This window comes from Xiphophorus maculatus, chromosome 11 (assembly GCF_002775205.1).
Source record: "Xiphophorus maculatus strain JP 163 A chromosome 11, X_maculatus-5.0-male, whole genome shotgun sequence".
Taxonomy (NCBI): domain Eukaryota; kingdom Metazoa; phylum Chordata; class Actinopteri; order Cyprinodontiformes; family Poeciliidae; genus Xiphophorus; species Xiphophorus maculatus.
The window spans coordinates 7,050,655-7,065,790 of record NC_036453.1 but is presented as its reverse complement, the minus strand read 5'-3'; the positions used below and the strand labels follow the sequence as shown (position 1 = coordinate 7,065,790).

The 15,136-nt window shown below is 40.2% G+C and overlaps 1 protein-coding gene across 14 annotated transcripts in view; it reads right to left on the bottom strand.

The window, feature by feature from the left end:
* Nucleotides 1-8,861: 8,861 nt before the first annotated feature.
* The window catches only part of rapgef6 (Rap guanine nucleotide exchange factor 6), a 131,534-nt gene continuing 125,259 nt past the window's right edge, over nt 8,862-15,136 (bottom strand). For 13 of the 14 annotated variants that reach the window (XM_023342276.1, XM_023342278.1, XM_023342277.1 and 10 more), the window contains 3 exons: nt 13,000-13,547; nt 11,844-12,161; nt 8,862-10,888 (listed from right to left, as the gene is read on the bottom strand). In XM_023342276.1, coding sequence (XP_023198044.1) covers nt 10,866-10,888; nt 11,844-12,161; nt 13,000-13,547 — 889 coding nt within the window. In that variant the 3' untranslated portion in view covers nt 8,862-10,865. The remainder of the gene's footprint in view (nt 10,889-11,843; nt 12,162-12,999; nt 13,548-15,136) is intronic. The other variant, XM_023342279.1, reaches the window with a different exon arrangement.

The following is a 15,136-nucleotide window of genomic DNA, read 5'->3' as shown; positions in this document are numbered from 1 at the left end:
AATCTTTTACTCCTCTGCGAGACATCACATTAGGAACAACGAGGTATCGGGTTTTGAAAAGACAGAAATATTTAGATTAAAGAAAGCAATGTCAAAAGCGAGAAAACTTTTTTGAGTAAAAATGATGCACAGTGATTTTTTAGTATTTTTATTATTATTATTTTTTATAGTCTTTTTGTGTGTTGGTTTTAGCTTCTTACCCAATATGGATTCTTTTAAAATCGCAACTTTGAATCTTAACGGGGCGAGGGAGGCTGAGAAACGGGCTTTGATTTACCAAACACTGAACCAAAAGAAAATAGATGTTATTTATTTACAGGAAACTCATAGCGATCATTTAATTGAGACGGACTGGGGCAGAGAGTGGAGGGGGGAGGTCATTTTAAGCCACGGCACCTCCCAGAGTGCAGGGGTGGGCTTCCTGTTCTCTACGGCTTTCACCCCGAACTCCACAGAAGTAGAGCATGTCGTTCAAGGGAGGTGTCTTTTAGTTAAAGCAAAGTTTGATATTTTTAGTCTGGTTTTTATTAATATTTATGCTCCGACCACGAATGCAGAGAAAAAGCGTTTTTTTGAACAAATTGGGGAAAGGTTGGGTGATTGTGGGTCTGAGGATTATGTTTTTATAGGTGGGGATTTTAATTGTACAGAAAACGAGTTTTTAGATCGTAATCATGCAGAGCCGCATCCAGCAGCCCAGCATGCTCTGCGGCGGCTGGTCTCGTCTCACGGCCTGGTGGACGTATGGAGGAGGATGCATGCAGGCTCCAGGCAGTACACATGGTCCCACATTAAAGAACACCGAATCTCTTTAGCTCGACTTGATCGTTTTTATTGTTTTAAACACCATTTTAATGTGTTTAAAACATGCCAGATTTTACCGGTGGCTTTTACCGATCATTCGTTGCTTTTAGGTAGTGTTTTTATCAGAAACATTTTACCTAGGAGCGCTTACTGGCATTTTAACTCAGCTTTAACTTATGATCAGGGTTTTAAGGAGATTTTAGGTTATTTTTGGACTGGTTTTAGACAGAGAAAGGCTGATTTTACTTGTCTGAGACAGTGGTGGGACCATGGGAAAGTTCAGATAAAACTGCTGAGTCAGCAGCACACCCTTAATGTCACCCGTGACATCACCGGATCTATTAGAGATCTGGAGATGAACATCGTGGAATTAGAACAACTTAGTGAATCCACAGGAAATCGAGAGCACATTGAAGCTCTCAAATCTAAAAGGCTAGTTTTAGCAAACCTGCTGGAGAATAAAGTCCAAGGCGCATTGGTCAGGTCCCGGTTCCAGAACATCACAGAGATGGATGCTCCCTCTAGCTTTTTCTTCAGCTTGGAGAGGAAACACGGGCAGAGGAAGCAGATCCACTCTTTGCTGTCGGACACAGGGCAGCAACTGAGTGAACCAGGGCAGATCAGGAGGAGGGCTGTGGAGTTTTACAGTTCTCTGTTCCAGAGTGAACATGAGGAAAACGAGGAACTGTTCGAGGAGTTCTGCAGTGAACTGCCTCAGGTCTCCGAGGAGACCAACACTGAGCTGGAGCGCCCTCTGGGGCTCCAGGAGCTCCACACAGCCCTCCTCAGCATGCAGGGCCAGAAGTCCCCGGGCATTGACGGGCTCACGGTTGAGTTTTACAAAGCCTACTGGGATCTTCTGGCCCAAGATTTGCTCGACGTCTACAATGAGTGTCTGCACACTGGTTCACTCCCCTTGTCCTGCCGAAGGGCGGTTATCACCCTGCTGCCCAAGAAGGGGAACTTGCAGGAGATAAAGAACTGGCGCCCTGTGTCCCTCCTCTGCACCGACTATAAGATCCTCTCCAAGGCCCTGGCCACGAGGCTGGGAAGAGCTATGGAGCAGGTCATCCACCGGGATCAGACCTATTGCGTCCCCAGCAGGTCCATGGTAGATAACATCTACCTAATTCGGGATGTTTTGGAGGTCTCCGGTTCATTAGGTTTGCAAATTGGCTTGATTTCACTAGATCAAGAAAAGGCATTCGACCGCGTCGAACACGGCTTTCTCTGGGACACCATGAGGAGGTTCGGGTTCGGCGAGGGTCTTATCGCCAAGATCCAGGTTCTGTACAGTGGCATTGAGAGTGTGCTGAAGATCAACGGTAGCCTGTGTGCTCCTTTTAGGGTGTGTAGAGGCGTTCGACAGGGCTGCGCGCTCTCGGGGATGCTCTACGCACTCTCCCTGGAACCCCTCCTCCGGAAAATACGCTCGAGTGTTTATGGTCTGGTTTTACCTGGTTTTAAGGAAAATATGGTTTTATCTGCCTACGCTGACGATGTTGTTGTTTTTGTAAAAGATCAGCAAGATGTCACTGTTTTAACCAAGATCACTGAAAAGTTTTTTACTCTGTCCGCTGCGAGGGTGAACTGGGGAAAGAGTGCAGCCCTGGCCGTCGGCGAGTGGTCTGCAGGGCTCCCAGTTCTCCCTCAGGGTCTTTTATGGAAGAAGGACGGTTTTAAATATCTTGGAGTGTTTTTAGGCAGTACACATATTGTGAACAAGAACTGGGACGACATTGAGCAAAAAATAAAAAATAAACTGTCAAAATGGAAGTGGCTTCACCCACAAATGTCCTACCGGGGCAGAGTGTTGGTGTTAAACAACCTTGTCGCTTCGCAGCTGTGGCACAAGCTCGCTGTTTTAGACCCACCGTCTGGCTTACTGGTAAAAATTCAGTCAGAGATGGTTGATTTTTTTTGGAACGGTCGACACTGGGTGCCACAGTCCGTTTTATTTTTACCGAGAGAGGAGGGGGGCCAGGGCCTTGTCCACCTGGCTAGCAGAACAGCTACCGTGCGTTTACAGTTCCTGCAAAAGTTTCTTACAAGATCTCCTGTATGGAAAGATGTGGCCAGCTGCATCCTCAGACGTGTGAATTCTCTGGGGTTGGATGCTGCTCTGTTTTTAACTGATTTTAGTCTTTTAAAGTTAAAAGGGTTGCCTCAGTTTTATCAGAGTGTTTTTAAATCGTGTGCTTTTTTTAAACTGCACAGATCAAAAACGCATAATTCTCTGCATTGGCTTTTAGAGGAACCGTTGGTCTGTGGAGCAAAAATGGATGTCCGGGATAGCACCGTGCCGGGCCTTGCTGAGGTACTGTCCAGGTCCGGGACGGTGACCGTGCGGCGGCTGGTGGAGGTGGCTGGACCGGACTTCACTAACATCCAGGAAGTCGGCCAGCTGCTTGGGGTCCGGTCCGCCAGACTGACACAGCGCTTCCTGGAGCTGATAAAGGGGCGGATGACGGCCGAGGAGAGGAGGCTGTTGCAGCTGTATGCCACGAAGGAGTGCCTGCCTGACTCGAACGACATGTTCCCGGATGTGTCCCTGGTCCCAGATGTTGAGGAAGACAGCGGTCCCTTGCTGCACTTTACGGACTCAGGGGCGGACTTAAATAACAGCAGCGCAAAAGTGCTGTACAGATACTGTGTCAAGATCCTACACAAGAGAACTCTCTGAAAAAGATCCGTCAGCGTGTGGAGCGACAGACTCGGAGGACAAAAACCTCAATGGAGGACTTTATACAAGCCTCCAATCAAAAAACGGACTGGTGATCTGCAGTGGCGGATTTTGCACGGCGCTATCGCCACAAACTCGTTTTTGTCGGTCATCAGTCCTGGGGTTTTAAACGAGTGTCCATTTTGCAGTTTGTCTGAGAGTGTGTTTCATGTTTTTACGGAGTGTGTACGGTTAACTAGTTTTTTAAATTTTTTAAGGAGTATTTTTAGCCTTTTTGGCATGGTTTTTACCAATTCCCTTTTTATTAACGGTGTACATCACAGTCGATCTACAAGTTTTAAATCTCGTCTTTTAAATTTTTTAATAGCCGAAGCCAAAATGGCTATTTATATAACTCGACGAGACAAAATGCAGGCTGGACCTCAACTCGATGCGGTGGCTCTGTGGAAGGTCAATATTAAGGCCAGGTTGAGATTAGAGTTTTGTTTCTACAGAGCCACCAGGAATCTGAGGGGTTTTTTAGAACTGTGGGGTTTTCATAATGTATTGTGCACCATTTCCGATCAGGGAGACCTAAAATATAATAAGCTGCTATTGTAAATATTTATTGTGTTTTTTAGTGTCCTTTGACCTGATCATGTAATTGTTTTTATTGTTAAAATATTGTGCAATAAATGTTTTGTTAAAAATCAAAAAAAAAAAAAATCTTCTTCTTCTTCTTCTTCTTCTTCTTCTTCTTCTTCTTCTTCTTCTTCTTCTTGTTTTTAATGGAGGTTGGCAAAACACTGAGCTTTTGCGCCCTCTACTGGCCATGCGGGACACTTTCAGCTCGTTTGCAGTTCACACGGGAGATCACATACAAGTCGTATATATTTGGAAATGTGAAGGATTTTACAAAAATCGGGTTTGGGTCACTTAAGGCTGCAGTGTGAACGCAGCCAAAGTGTTTCTGTTACAGTTTTATGGACTATATCTATTTAAATACAGCTGAAAACCACCTCATCCCAGCGCAAAAACATTTTATGGAAAAACATGTTTTGTTTTTTTAAAATTAATGTTTCCATAAGCAAATTTATTTTCGTAATTTCAATTTGAGCAATTCTATGGTTAATGGAAACGCAGTCAGAGTAATGTCTTAGCTTGCTGAAGGGCCGTAGCATATTAATTCATATAAATTAATAGCATATTAATTAGTATTCACATGAGAGAGAAATACTAAACTTAAAACCAGACATGGCAGTTTAATGAACCATTTTGCTTTTAGATTCTTGCATACATGGCAGCAAATGCACATAAACCCAAGGGCAGATATGCTGAGACTTTACATGTGACAGAATATCTTTCCAAGCTGTTTTGCTTCACAAATTTTAATTTAGACAGGAATATGCTGAAAGCCAGCCCCCATGTGTGAGGACGCACCTCAGGAGCCAGTTTCCGTTTTCCCACCTCCTGCTCTCGGCTTCTGCTCCCGACAAAGTCACAACTTCAAAGTCAAAACAGCAGAAAGGTGAGATGCGCGCGCACACCGATGTGAATGCAGGTCGCACACATTACAACACCTCAGAGTCCCATTTCCTTTTTTCCCTGAGTTTCCTCTCCTGCCATGCAGGGGCTCCTTCACCCTTTGAGACATACTTTCAGCTGTGAGTTATTTCATTTTGTTTTAGAGAAATCCCACCTGGATCTGAGCTTTAACTTCTTTTGTCATCAGCCCATCGCCACTAACAAGATAATTAGTGAAACCTTTCCTCCCCACTTTCACTCAACAGTCAATTCAAACCATAAAGGAAAAATATTTAAAACCTCATTTTGATTTAGTTAAGTATTCTTTCTTAATAAGAATGATTTGCTGACTTATCCCATGTTTTACATCCCAATATGAGACACAATCCAGATTTTTTGTCCTGATCTATATCTTGAATAATACTGTATTTTAAATAAATTTCAGACCCAACAGGGATTAAATCTGAGTGCAAAACCAACAGAAACACAATTTTAGGCAAATCTTGAGCTTTGGTGGCTTTTAAACTGGAAATCATTTTATGTTTATTCCACCAACTTTAAGCCATAAATACTTTTCTTTTTTCCAGAAATTAGTTTTGGTCTCTGAAATGTACTCATATCTTTTACCTTTCTACATTTTTCACTGTACAAACATCAACTTTAATGTGACTTTTGTGATATTAGTTAAAAACAAAATAGCACATAAACATTCATTTTATTTTATTTTTTCAAAAATCTACAAGTGTTTGCATTTGTATGTATCCTTCTGGTTAATACCCATCAATAAAATAAAGTGCAACCAGTTACTTCTGTCTATACCAGACCATTAAGCTGCCCAAGGTAACTCTGGGGGAGCTACAGAGATCCTCAACTCGGGTGAATCGGTTCAGAGATTCACTCCAAAAATCTGGGACAGAAAGGAAACTATAATCAGTTAGTTTGGAAATAAAATTAGACCTTCTTGTGGTTGGTCAGCCCTTATGTGTGCATCCAAACACAGAGACTTCCTCTCACACGGGAAGGTCGATCAACCCGACTCTGACAGTAAAAGTTTAATGAACAATAAAAAACGGGCCGACCTTGAGCGCTCCAGTTTGGATCAGACCTGATAAAGTGCTGAACAAAGCAGTAGACGGGCAAAAAGAAATAAAAGTGGCATTAGAAGATATTTTCCACCTTATAAAGCAGAGGTGTCAAACTCATTTTCAATTTGGGCCAAATCAACATGGCGGATGCTCTTAAAGGGCCGGTATGAATTGTCAAAACCTGCTAACAAAACTGTTAAAATATAAATAAATTGTTAAAATAATATTGAAAATCTTTTCAGTCCCTCCAGGATTTTACGATTGTTTTTGTGATTTTTTTTCAATGAAAATCAAAGTGTTTGCGGTACTAATTTAGGAATATTTATGCATATTAATTACCATATGGATTATAACTTCACATCAAGGCTGATGCAGCTGTAGAAGAAACACTGCCACCTGCAGTCGTTTAGATCCAATGTTTTTCAACCTTTTTGCCAAAAATGTGCAATAAAATCATAAAAAAGTTCAGGGATTTGTTCATTTTTGTGTGAATAATCCGCAAGAAACAGGAGGGACTGATTGATGTAATTTGGCAGTAAATATATAAAAACTGATTAGATTGATAAAATAACATTTAGGCACACAGTTCCAGTTATATTGATGCTTCTGTTCATGTGTCCTTTTAGAGTCTAGAGGGCCACATAAAAAGCTGCAAAGGGCCAGATTTGGCCCCCGGGCCTCGAGTTTGACACGTGTTTATTACAAGTGTTGAGATAAAAGCATCAACAAATAAACAACAAATTCAGTTTGAATAAACAGAAATCAATGATTCAAAATATTGCCTTCTTTTTATTGCTTGGATCAGAAATGTGTAAAAGTGAAAACTGATTTTTTCAAAAATAATGTGCAACATTAAATGATTGCAATATTAAATTTATAGGAACTGTAAATTATTTTGTAAATATTTCTTTCTCTGATTAGATTTAGTTTTCAGCTCCATCATGTCCAAAGTTCTGCTTTCTGAGGTCAAATTCAGCTGCAGAAACTATTTTAAAGATTATTTTAAACTTAACATTCAAGGATTTCAAAACATAAATAATAATAATAAAAACACCAACTGTCAGTTTAACATTTTATTCATAGTCCAAATTAATATCAGTAGACTCCGAGAAATAAAAGTTAATTGTTCCTTTTTTAAACATTCTTTTAAACAAAAATATAACAACTATTTACAATCACTTGTAAAAAATACATAAAAAGCGAACAAGCTAAATTCATGTTTGTCTTTCTAAAAGACATAAGTTACAACATCTATAGGTGTGAGCAGAGAAGCCAACGTTTAGCCACAGACCGAGTTAATACCTGTACAGGATTGTGCAGCTCACTCTCCACATTTAAGCTTATTGTGCATTTCTGCTGTAATGCCAGAAGACGTTTTCACAAACACACACAAAACACACATCCACATCTCTCTTATTGCGTTCCAGGAAACAAAGAAACAGACAAAGGGCGAAATTATATTCTGAGGTTAGGGAATTGTTGTTTTTCTCGTTCTATTTTCAAAGAAACACAATCATGTGTTCAGATTGCTTTTTTAGAGAGGAAACAATAAAGCTGGGGCTTTTGATGACAAAACAAATGAGCATTTTTGAGTTCTAAGAATGTGTGGATTAAAATGAACAAATGAGAAAAAAACAGAAAAAAAACTGTTTTTTACAATTTTTACTGAAGTAAAAATCAAGAAATTAACTTTTCAGCTCAAAGATTCAATAATATTCTAGAGACGCAAAGAGAAAATGGTTGTTTGATCGATTTAAACTTGAACAAGCTTAAACTGTTCAAAATGTAGGCCATTCCTGAATGAATGAAGCTTAAAGGCAGCATCAGCATGGAGCTTTTTAAAAGGAACTCACTGCAGGAGAGCGAGAGAGAGCAGGACTTCAATAAGAAAGCACATTGCAAAAACACTAAATCTTACCAAGTAATTTTAGTCTTTTTTTAGTGCAAATAGCTTAAGAAAAAACTAACCCATAAGTAACCTTTCAGCAAGTTATACTATTATTTTGAGTCAATAATTCCTCCATATTATTTCACTTATGATATGGGAAAAATGTCTGTAATCAGTGAATTTATCTCCTAATGGAACTAGAACATTTTCATCAATATTAAGTATTTTTTGACTTAAGACAAGATCTTCTATTTTGCTTCTATTCAGAGGATTTCAAATCCTCTGAGATATTTCCACTAGAAACTAGACTAAAATACTTAGAAAGAGTTTGTGTTTTTGCAGTGCAGGTACAAGAAGATCACAAGAAGTTGCTTTCTTTATTCGTTTGAACTTTAATCCTCCCTGTAGTGGAACAAGCTGGATTTGGAAATCGAGACGTAAAGATTCACATGTTTTTGCAAAGCTAGTTCACTTATTTATTGTTTTATTTTAGAATATTATCAATACTTTGTTTAACAAAGACTGTTTTCATTATTTATTTATTTCAAAAGAAATCTGAAAAACTTTGCACAAAATTCTGTAATTTCTTTAACACCGATTTCAGTTTAAGAATACAAGTAAAGCAGTTGTGCAAAACGTCAAAGTGACATCAAAGACAAAATACCAAGAGGTGAGGGCCAAAATAAAAGCTTTCAGGCAAGCAGAGAGAGCAGGCAGGTAGAAAGTTTTATGTTTAGCTGAATGTGGAATTAGAGCGAGGATTCTTCGCTTCAGTTCAGACATATTGGCAACAAAAAGCTCCTTTCAGCGTCGGCAGTTTGCATCAACTCGCCTCGTGTCACCAAGGCAGGAGCCTTCAAAGCACAACTGCAACTACAGAAGTTTTGTGTTGGAAATAATGTGAGAGCAGCGGAGCACCGAGCAACTCAAATAAAAAAGAAAACCTGTTCTGATCCCAAACACACACACGCACACACACACGCACACACACACGCACACACACACGCACACACGCACACACACACTCTGCTACATCCTCCCGAAACTCAGCAGCAATTACACTCAAAGATCCAAAGTTTCAGCAAACAGCATCAAAACGGGGAGAACGGGTCAAAAAAATGACAAGAACCAAAACTAATTCCTTTAAACTCCAAAACTTTCAACAAAAATATTCAAAAATATCCTCTCTGCACATTTATACAGACTCAGTTTACATTAAATTATGGTAAAGGAACAGCAAAAATATATATGTACAAATTTATATATCTGCTGTGAGTATCCATATATACTTATATATATTAGCAGTGATCATTTCAAGTCTTCGTGTGGCAAAAGCAAATTACAGGAAGCAAACAGAACAGAGACGGAGGGAGGGAACGAGAAAAAGAGATTCCAGTTAAAAACTCAAAAAAATGATTTCTGTACAAATCTGCTCCTGCTTTCAAAACAAATCTTCCAGCGTTTTCTTTAAATATTTTACAAAATACACATATTGTGGAAGATGTAAGCCAGGCAGACTGCAGAGGGTTCAGTTGTAAATTTGTTTATAATGCAGCATTATTTTTTGCTGACGCAGCATTATTTTGTAGCTCTTCTCACCCAGACGAGGTGCAACAGAGAAGCTCGTAACTCCAGACAACCAGTAAACACTGCAAACAAAACACACACGCCTCCACGTAAACACTGTCCTTTTGGCCTGGTGTGTGTGTGTGTGTTAATTTATTGTTTTATTACAGCGGCTGCAATAAATTGAGGGTTTTTTACTCTGCGGGAGGCAGCGAGGCATTTGTTCTTCAGCTCATTAAACCGAGTTATAATCCAGGTTTTATAGAACCAGCAGGAAGCAGCGACACACAACGAGGAGGCGAAAGTGACGCAACGTTTCAGAACGGGACGGACGGTAAGTGCTATGCAGACATCAGAGATTTTCTCTTTTTCCACCTTTTGAAAAATATTCATCAGTGCCTTTTAGGTTTTAACGATTAGAAAACTATGGATTCTTTTTCTTTTGCGTTCCCTCACAATAATTCACTAGTCAGCATAATTGAATACTGAACATTTTTCTGCTATTATAAGGTTTCTGTTCATTAATATCTCGTTTTTGAGATATCTGGAGTCTTATATCTTTTTATTTAGGATAAAAATCCATCACCAACATCCGAGTAAAATACAAAAGATCTCTTTCCATTTCTGGAAACTATTTCTGTCTATATCTATTATTTCAAAGACACCTGACAGTTTTGATAGATTTTTTTGTGTTTGTAGTCCGAAATGTTACGAGTCATTTCCATGTGCAGGAACATCTAAGATACAAACAAATGTAAACATGCAGTTAATAAATCGATTTTCAATCAGATTTATGCACCAAATAGTTCAGAATGTATAAACACGTTTTCTTTAAATGTGCATCTGTGCAATTTTAAATAGGGGCTGTGTGTAAAACAGAGCAGACTGTTTTTGCTAACTTATTGCGAGGGAACTCAAAAAAAAAAAAAAATCTTAAAACACTTAAAACTCTCTGAATCATTTGTTTTGAGAGCTGTGGATCTTCATAATTTACATTCAAGTTAAAAAGAATGAAACCAAGGAGTTCACATTTGCAAGCTCAGAAATCCAGCAGATTAAAGCAAAACGTCAAGTTAAAGCAAAGACGACAAAACGTGCAGCGGAGTGAGCCTGGAGAGCGAATGGAGGTACGGCGGTCCGGTTTTCCAGCGAGGCATAAATGTCGTCTCTCTGTCCTTCTGTTGCTAAAAGTCTGTCTCCTGCGATGCCATCGCCTCTTCCAGCTTTGTTCAGAAGTTCTCATTTTAAAAAAAGTCTCTAAAATCTCTGATTTATGAAACGGGTCCATGAAAGTCCAGAGGTGTAGAGGTCAGATGATGACCCCAGGCTGATGAGTTCACACCGCCGACACCTGTTCATCTGGAACAGAGAAGATGGGACAACATTTCACTTTTTTTAGTGCAACTCTAAAACAAAGAAGCAAACAGACAAAATCATCAACTAATTATGAAAAATACAGGAATACTTTAAATGAGTTTGGATAAACATGAATGTTTCAGCATTTGGGCCAAAAGAACCCGACCTAAAAACAAAGTGGACCGATATTTACAACGATCTGATGTTTGTGTTTACTGCATTATTTATTTTTTGAAGTGTTGTTTTTATTTTTATTGTTGAAAGGGATTTTTACGACTACAGTACGTCAAAAGGCCACTGTAGATTGAAAAAAGGAGAAAATTTCCTTCCTCCTCAGAAATGTTCTCATTAAAAACAGAAATTTTCTCTCGGAAATATTCTAGAAAAATTTTCATTTGAAAATCAGAATTTTTTTCTGTAGAAAATGTTTGATATTAATCTAAAATTAAATTTTTTTTCTAACAAATTTCCTTGTAATTTTCTGAGATCGCTCTCAAAAGTTCTGAGGTTTTTGGCAGAAATGTAAAAGTTTTTTTCCTCTACAGTGGTTCTAATTCGCAGTAGTAAATTTAGCTGATTTTCAGTTTCTCAATTGAATTTATTTCCAGTCATAATAACAGGATTTTGGTCACTTTTACTCATAGTTTCAGTTGTATATGGTTTAAATTTCCTTTTTATTTATTATTTTGGTGACTGTGTGAAGTGTTCTTTACAAAATTGCATTAATTATTATGCCAATATTACTTGGAAATGGTTTCAAATCAACAAAATTACCATTTATTGCATTAAACAATAATGCAATAATGTTTGACGATTCATTATACTTTACTTTTACATTTGGAGAAGTGAATCGGTCCTCAGTTGTTGGTTCCACTCAAATTTAAATGAATAAAAATGGAAGAATAAGAGATGATGGTTTCTGGTTGTCGGAGGAAAGCGAAGCAGGACTGAGACGTACCGTCCTCGCTGTCAGCCAGGTCCTGCGCTGGGGGGACGGCGCTGGGCGGTCTGGACTGGCCCTGAATGGGGCTGGCCGTTCGGAGGTGAAGCCTCCGCGCCTCGACCAGCCCGGGGCTCTGCAGGAGCTTGCTCCTCTGCAGGGCCACGCTGTAGTCTGGAGGCCTGAGGTGAGGAGGTCGGGGGGCGGGAGACCCCGGCCCGCCGGCTACTCCGTCTGCGACCCCGAGGTCGCCCAGAGCCAGACCCTGGTAGCCTGGAGGGGTGGGAGGGGGAGCTCGGTAACGCTCGTCCTTAGTGGGGGACGTGACACAGTACACTGGATGGATGTGAAGGTGGAAATAAAAGGAGGATGGAGGAAAAGAAGGATGTGATGTACAGAAAACAAAAGGGGGAAAAAAATGGAAAAATTAAATAAACTTCATGAACACAACATGCAAAACATGGAAAATTAAAGGGGCAGTATTATGTTTCCCAGCTCGATCGAGTAACTACGTTAACTTTAGTTATAAAAATGCTACATGAATCAAATATGATATTTATGAAATTAAAATAGGGCCTCTGTCTCTTTAAAAACTCCTGGTCTTTGTGAGACTCCGCCTTCAGGAAGTCGACACAACACGGCTCCTCTGTGAACCAGCAGCTCCACCAGGCGTTTGCTAATTGCTGCTGGCTAGTCTGAAGGAGCTGAGTGCCCAGAAGTTTGGAAATTGCAGCTCTGAGGAGGAGCTTCGCCTCGAAGGCGGGGCTAAGTCCACCCAGGCATTCTGAACAGCTGATTGGTTGTCATGGAGACTAAAGGATTTCTCAGACATTCATGGTAGAATCAAAGCAACACTCCAGGTTTGTTTTTGATGAAGTAAAAACATTTTAACATGATGAAAAAAATAATACTGCCCTTTAACAGAAAAACATAAAACTAATAAGATGGATGACGACATTGCAAAAACAAATCCCTAAACTGAAACGGGTGATGGTGTGTTTGTAGATTTAATTAGAAAAAAATCAAATCAGCCTACTGGCTAATATATATACATATATTTCATTTTCTTATATAAATAAATCTTTTCTGCTTGTTGTGTTTTGATTTTCCTCCTGGACAGACGGACACGCATGCAGGAGAGGAGGTGAGCGTGAGCGCCGCTCGGCTCCCTCACCTATCAGGCCCTTCTCTGTGCTCGACGTCACCGTTTTGTACGAGGCGTCTGCGCTTTGCCCTCCTTCCTCGTTGGCCGGCGAGGAAGGAAACTCCGAGGCGTTTCGCCGCTTTATCGTTCCGTAATTCCCCTCGTAGTTGTCTGACAGGGAGCCCGACGACGTCCGGCTCTCCCGCACCGCGACGCTCAGATCTGAGCTGGAGTCTCTGATGTGGCGCCCGGCGGCGGCGTCGCCAGCCCACGAGGGCCCGGCGGCGTCCGCCTCAGCCGTCGTCCGGCCCAGCGCCGGGAGTTTGAAGCCGCTCAGGTGCGTGTGGGGGAGGGAGAGCGGGTGGCCGTGGATGCCGTGGTCCCAGGGCCGGCAGGACGAGGCGGGGAGGATTTGGAAGGATTCGTGAGAGTTGGAGGAACAGGAAGTCCAGCTGCCGCGGCCGCTGTCCACCACCGAGTCCAGAGACAGGGAGGCGTGGTCCGGAGTCAGCTCCTCCGTGGAGAGGGAGGAGGTGAAAGGTCGCGCTGCATGTCCTCCTCGAGCCACGACTGAAGAGCTGATAGACAGAAGGAGAAGAAGAGATGAAATGTTTCACTTTCTGTTTCCTCTTCATGTCACAATACATTTTTTATACCTTGATAATAATATCAAGGTATTAATATTCCACATTTACAAATTGTTAAGATTGAAAAAAGCTCATTGTTTTTCTGCTAATCTCAAAAATTACATTTAAGTGACTCATTTAAATGAATTTGATCAAACTGGGAGTTCTGGTTACCAGTTGATAAAAGACGCACATCGCCCTCTGTTGACGAAGGAATAAAGGCTGAAGGATAAAATATAATTTACTAAAGAGAAAGTTGACCAAACAGAAATCTGTTAATCTGATAAATAATGCAGGAAAAGATTCCTTTCAATGATCCTTTTCCAGACCAGCTGTTTGATTCACTGACTGTATTTTACAGGACAAACCAGACAGTCAATGAAACCGAGCCGGATTTCATAAAACGATGCTCCAAAGCAAGGCTGCCAGGGTAATATAATATCAGAGAAGTAGATATTTCACTTTTCTCTTTATGAGACAGAATGGCCTGATTATGGACAGACAATAAAGAAGCGGCGTTGTTTACTCAGCCAGATTAAAAAGCCGACACTTTGTCCTGGATAGAAGCAGGAGAGAGAAGAGTAGTAAAACAAGGGATGCTAATAAACAGGTGTTATTTTTTTATCACTTCCAGTTCTTGGAGTTTTTAAAGGATGGGTGTAAATGGAAGCAGCTGGGGGAAGAAATCAGGGAGTGGCGAATGGCAGCAGATGGTCAACAGGTGGATGTTTTGTGCAAAAGTTTGAGGTGAATAAAGAAGAAGAGTCAAAAAGTTGAGTTTAGTTAAAAGTAATTTAAAACAGCAGACAGTATTCACATCCCTTGATCTTTTCTACATTTTTTAAAAGTTATATCTGCTAACGTCAACGCTTTTTATTGCAATTTTATTTGAATAACCAGGAAAATCCAGCCTTGCTTTCTACGATATCCCTAATAAGAGATAAGCAACAAATGTCTTCCTCTTTTCTGAGCCCCTTATTGGGCTGGAGAGAAAACTGCATACATCTGTGGCTAACCAAAGCTACTAGCTAACCCTAAGCTACAGTACGGTGGGGGGGGATCATGCTATGGGAATGTTTTCTTGAATAAGAACAAAGTTTAAATGGATGGTGGTAAATACAAGACAATTATGGAAGAAAACCTGGCAACCAGGATAACAACCTTAAATATACAGAAAGAGCTCCAATGCTGTGGTCTCAATAAAAAATACCAATGCTAGAATGGTCCAGTCAAAGCCCAGATGTAAAAAAAAACATAATAAAAAAATATAGGGGAAAAAATATGATTATTGTTGCTCAGACACTTTAATCTATTTTGTAAAAACAAAAAAGAGCAAAGTTACAAACTAACATAAATAAATATACAAGCTGTTTTATGTAAAATCATCACCAAACCTTCTGCTGTAACATGGAAAAGTGTCAAAAGGTTCAAAGGACATAAAACGCAGCATTTGATTCTTAAAAGGTTTATAACAATATAAAAATCCATTTTTCTATTAAATGTCCTGTTTTCTGGATGAGACGGGATTCCTCTAAAATCTA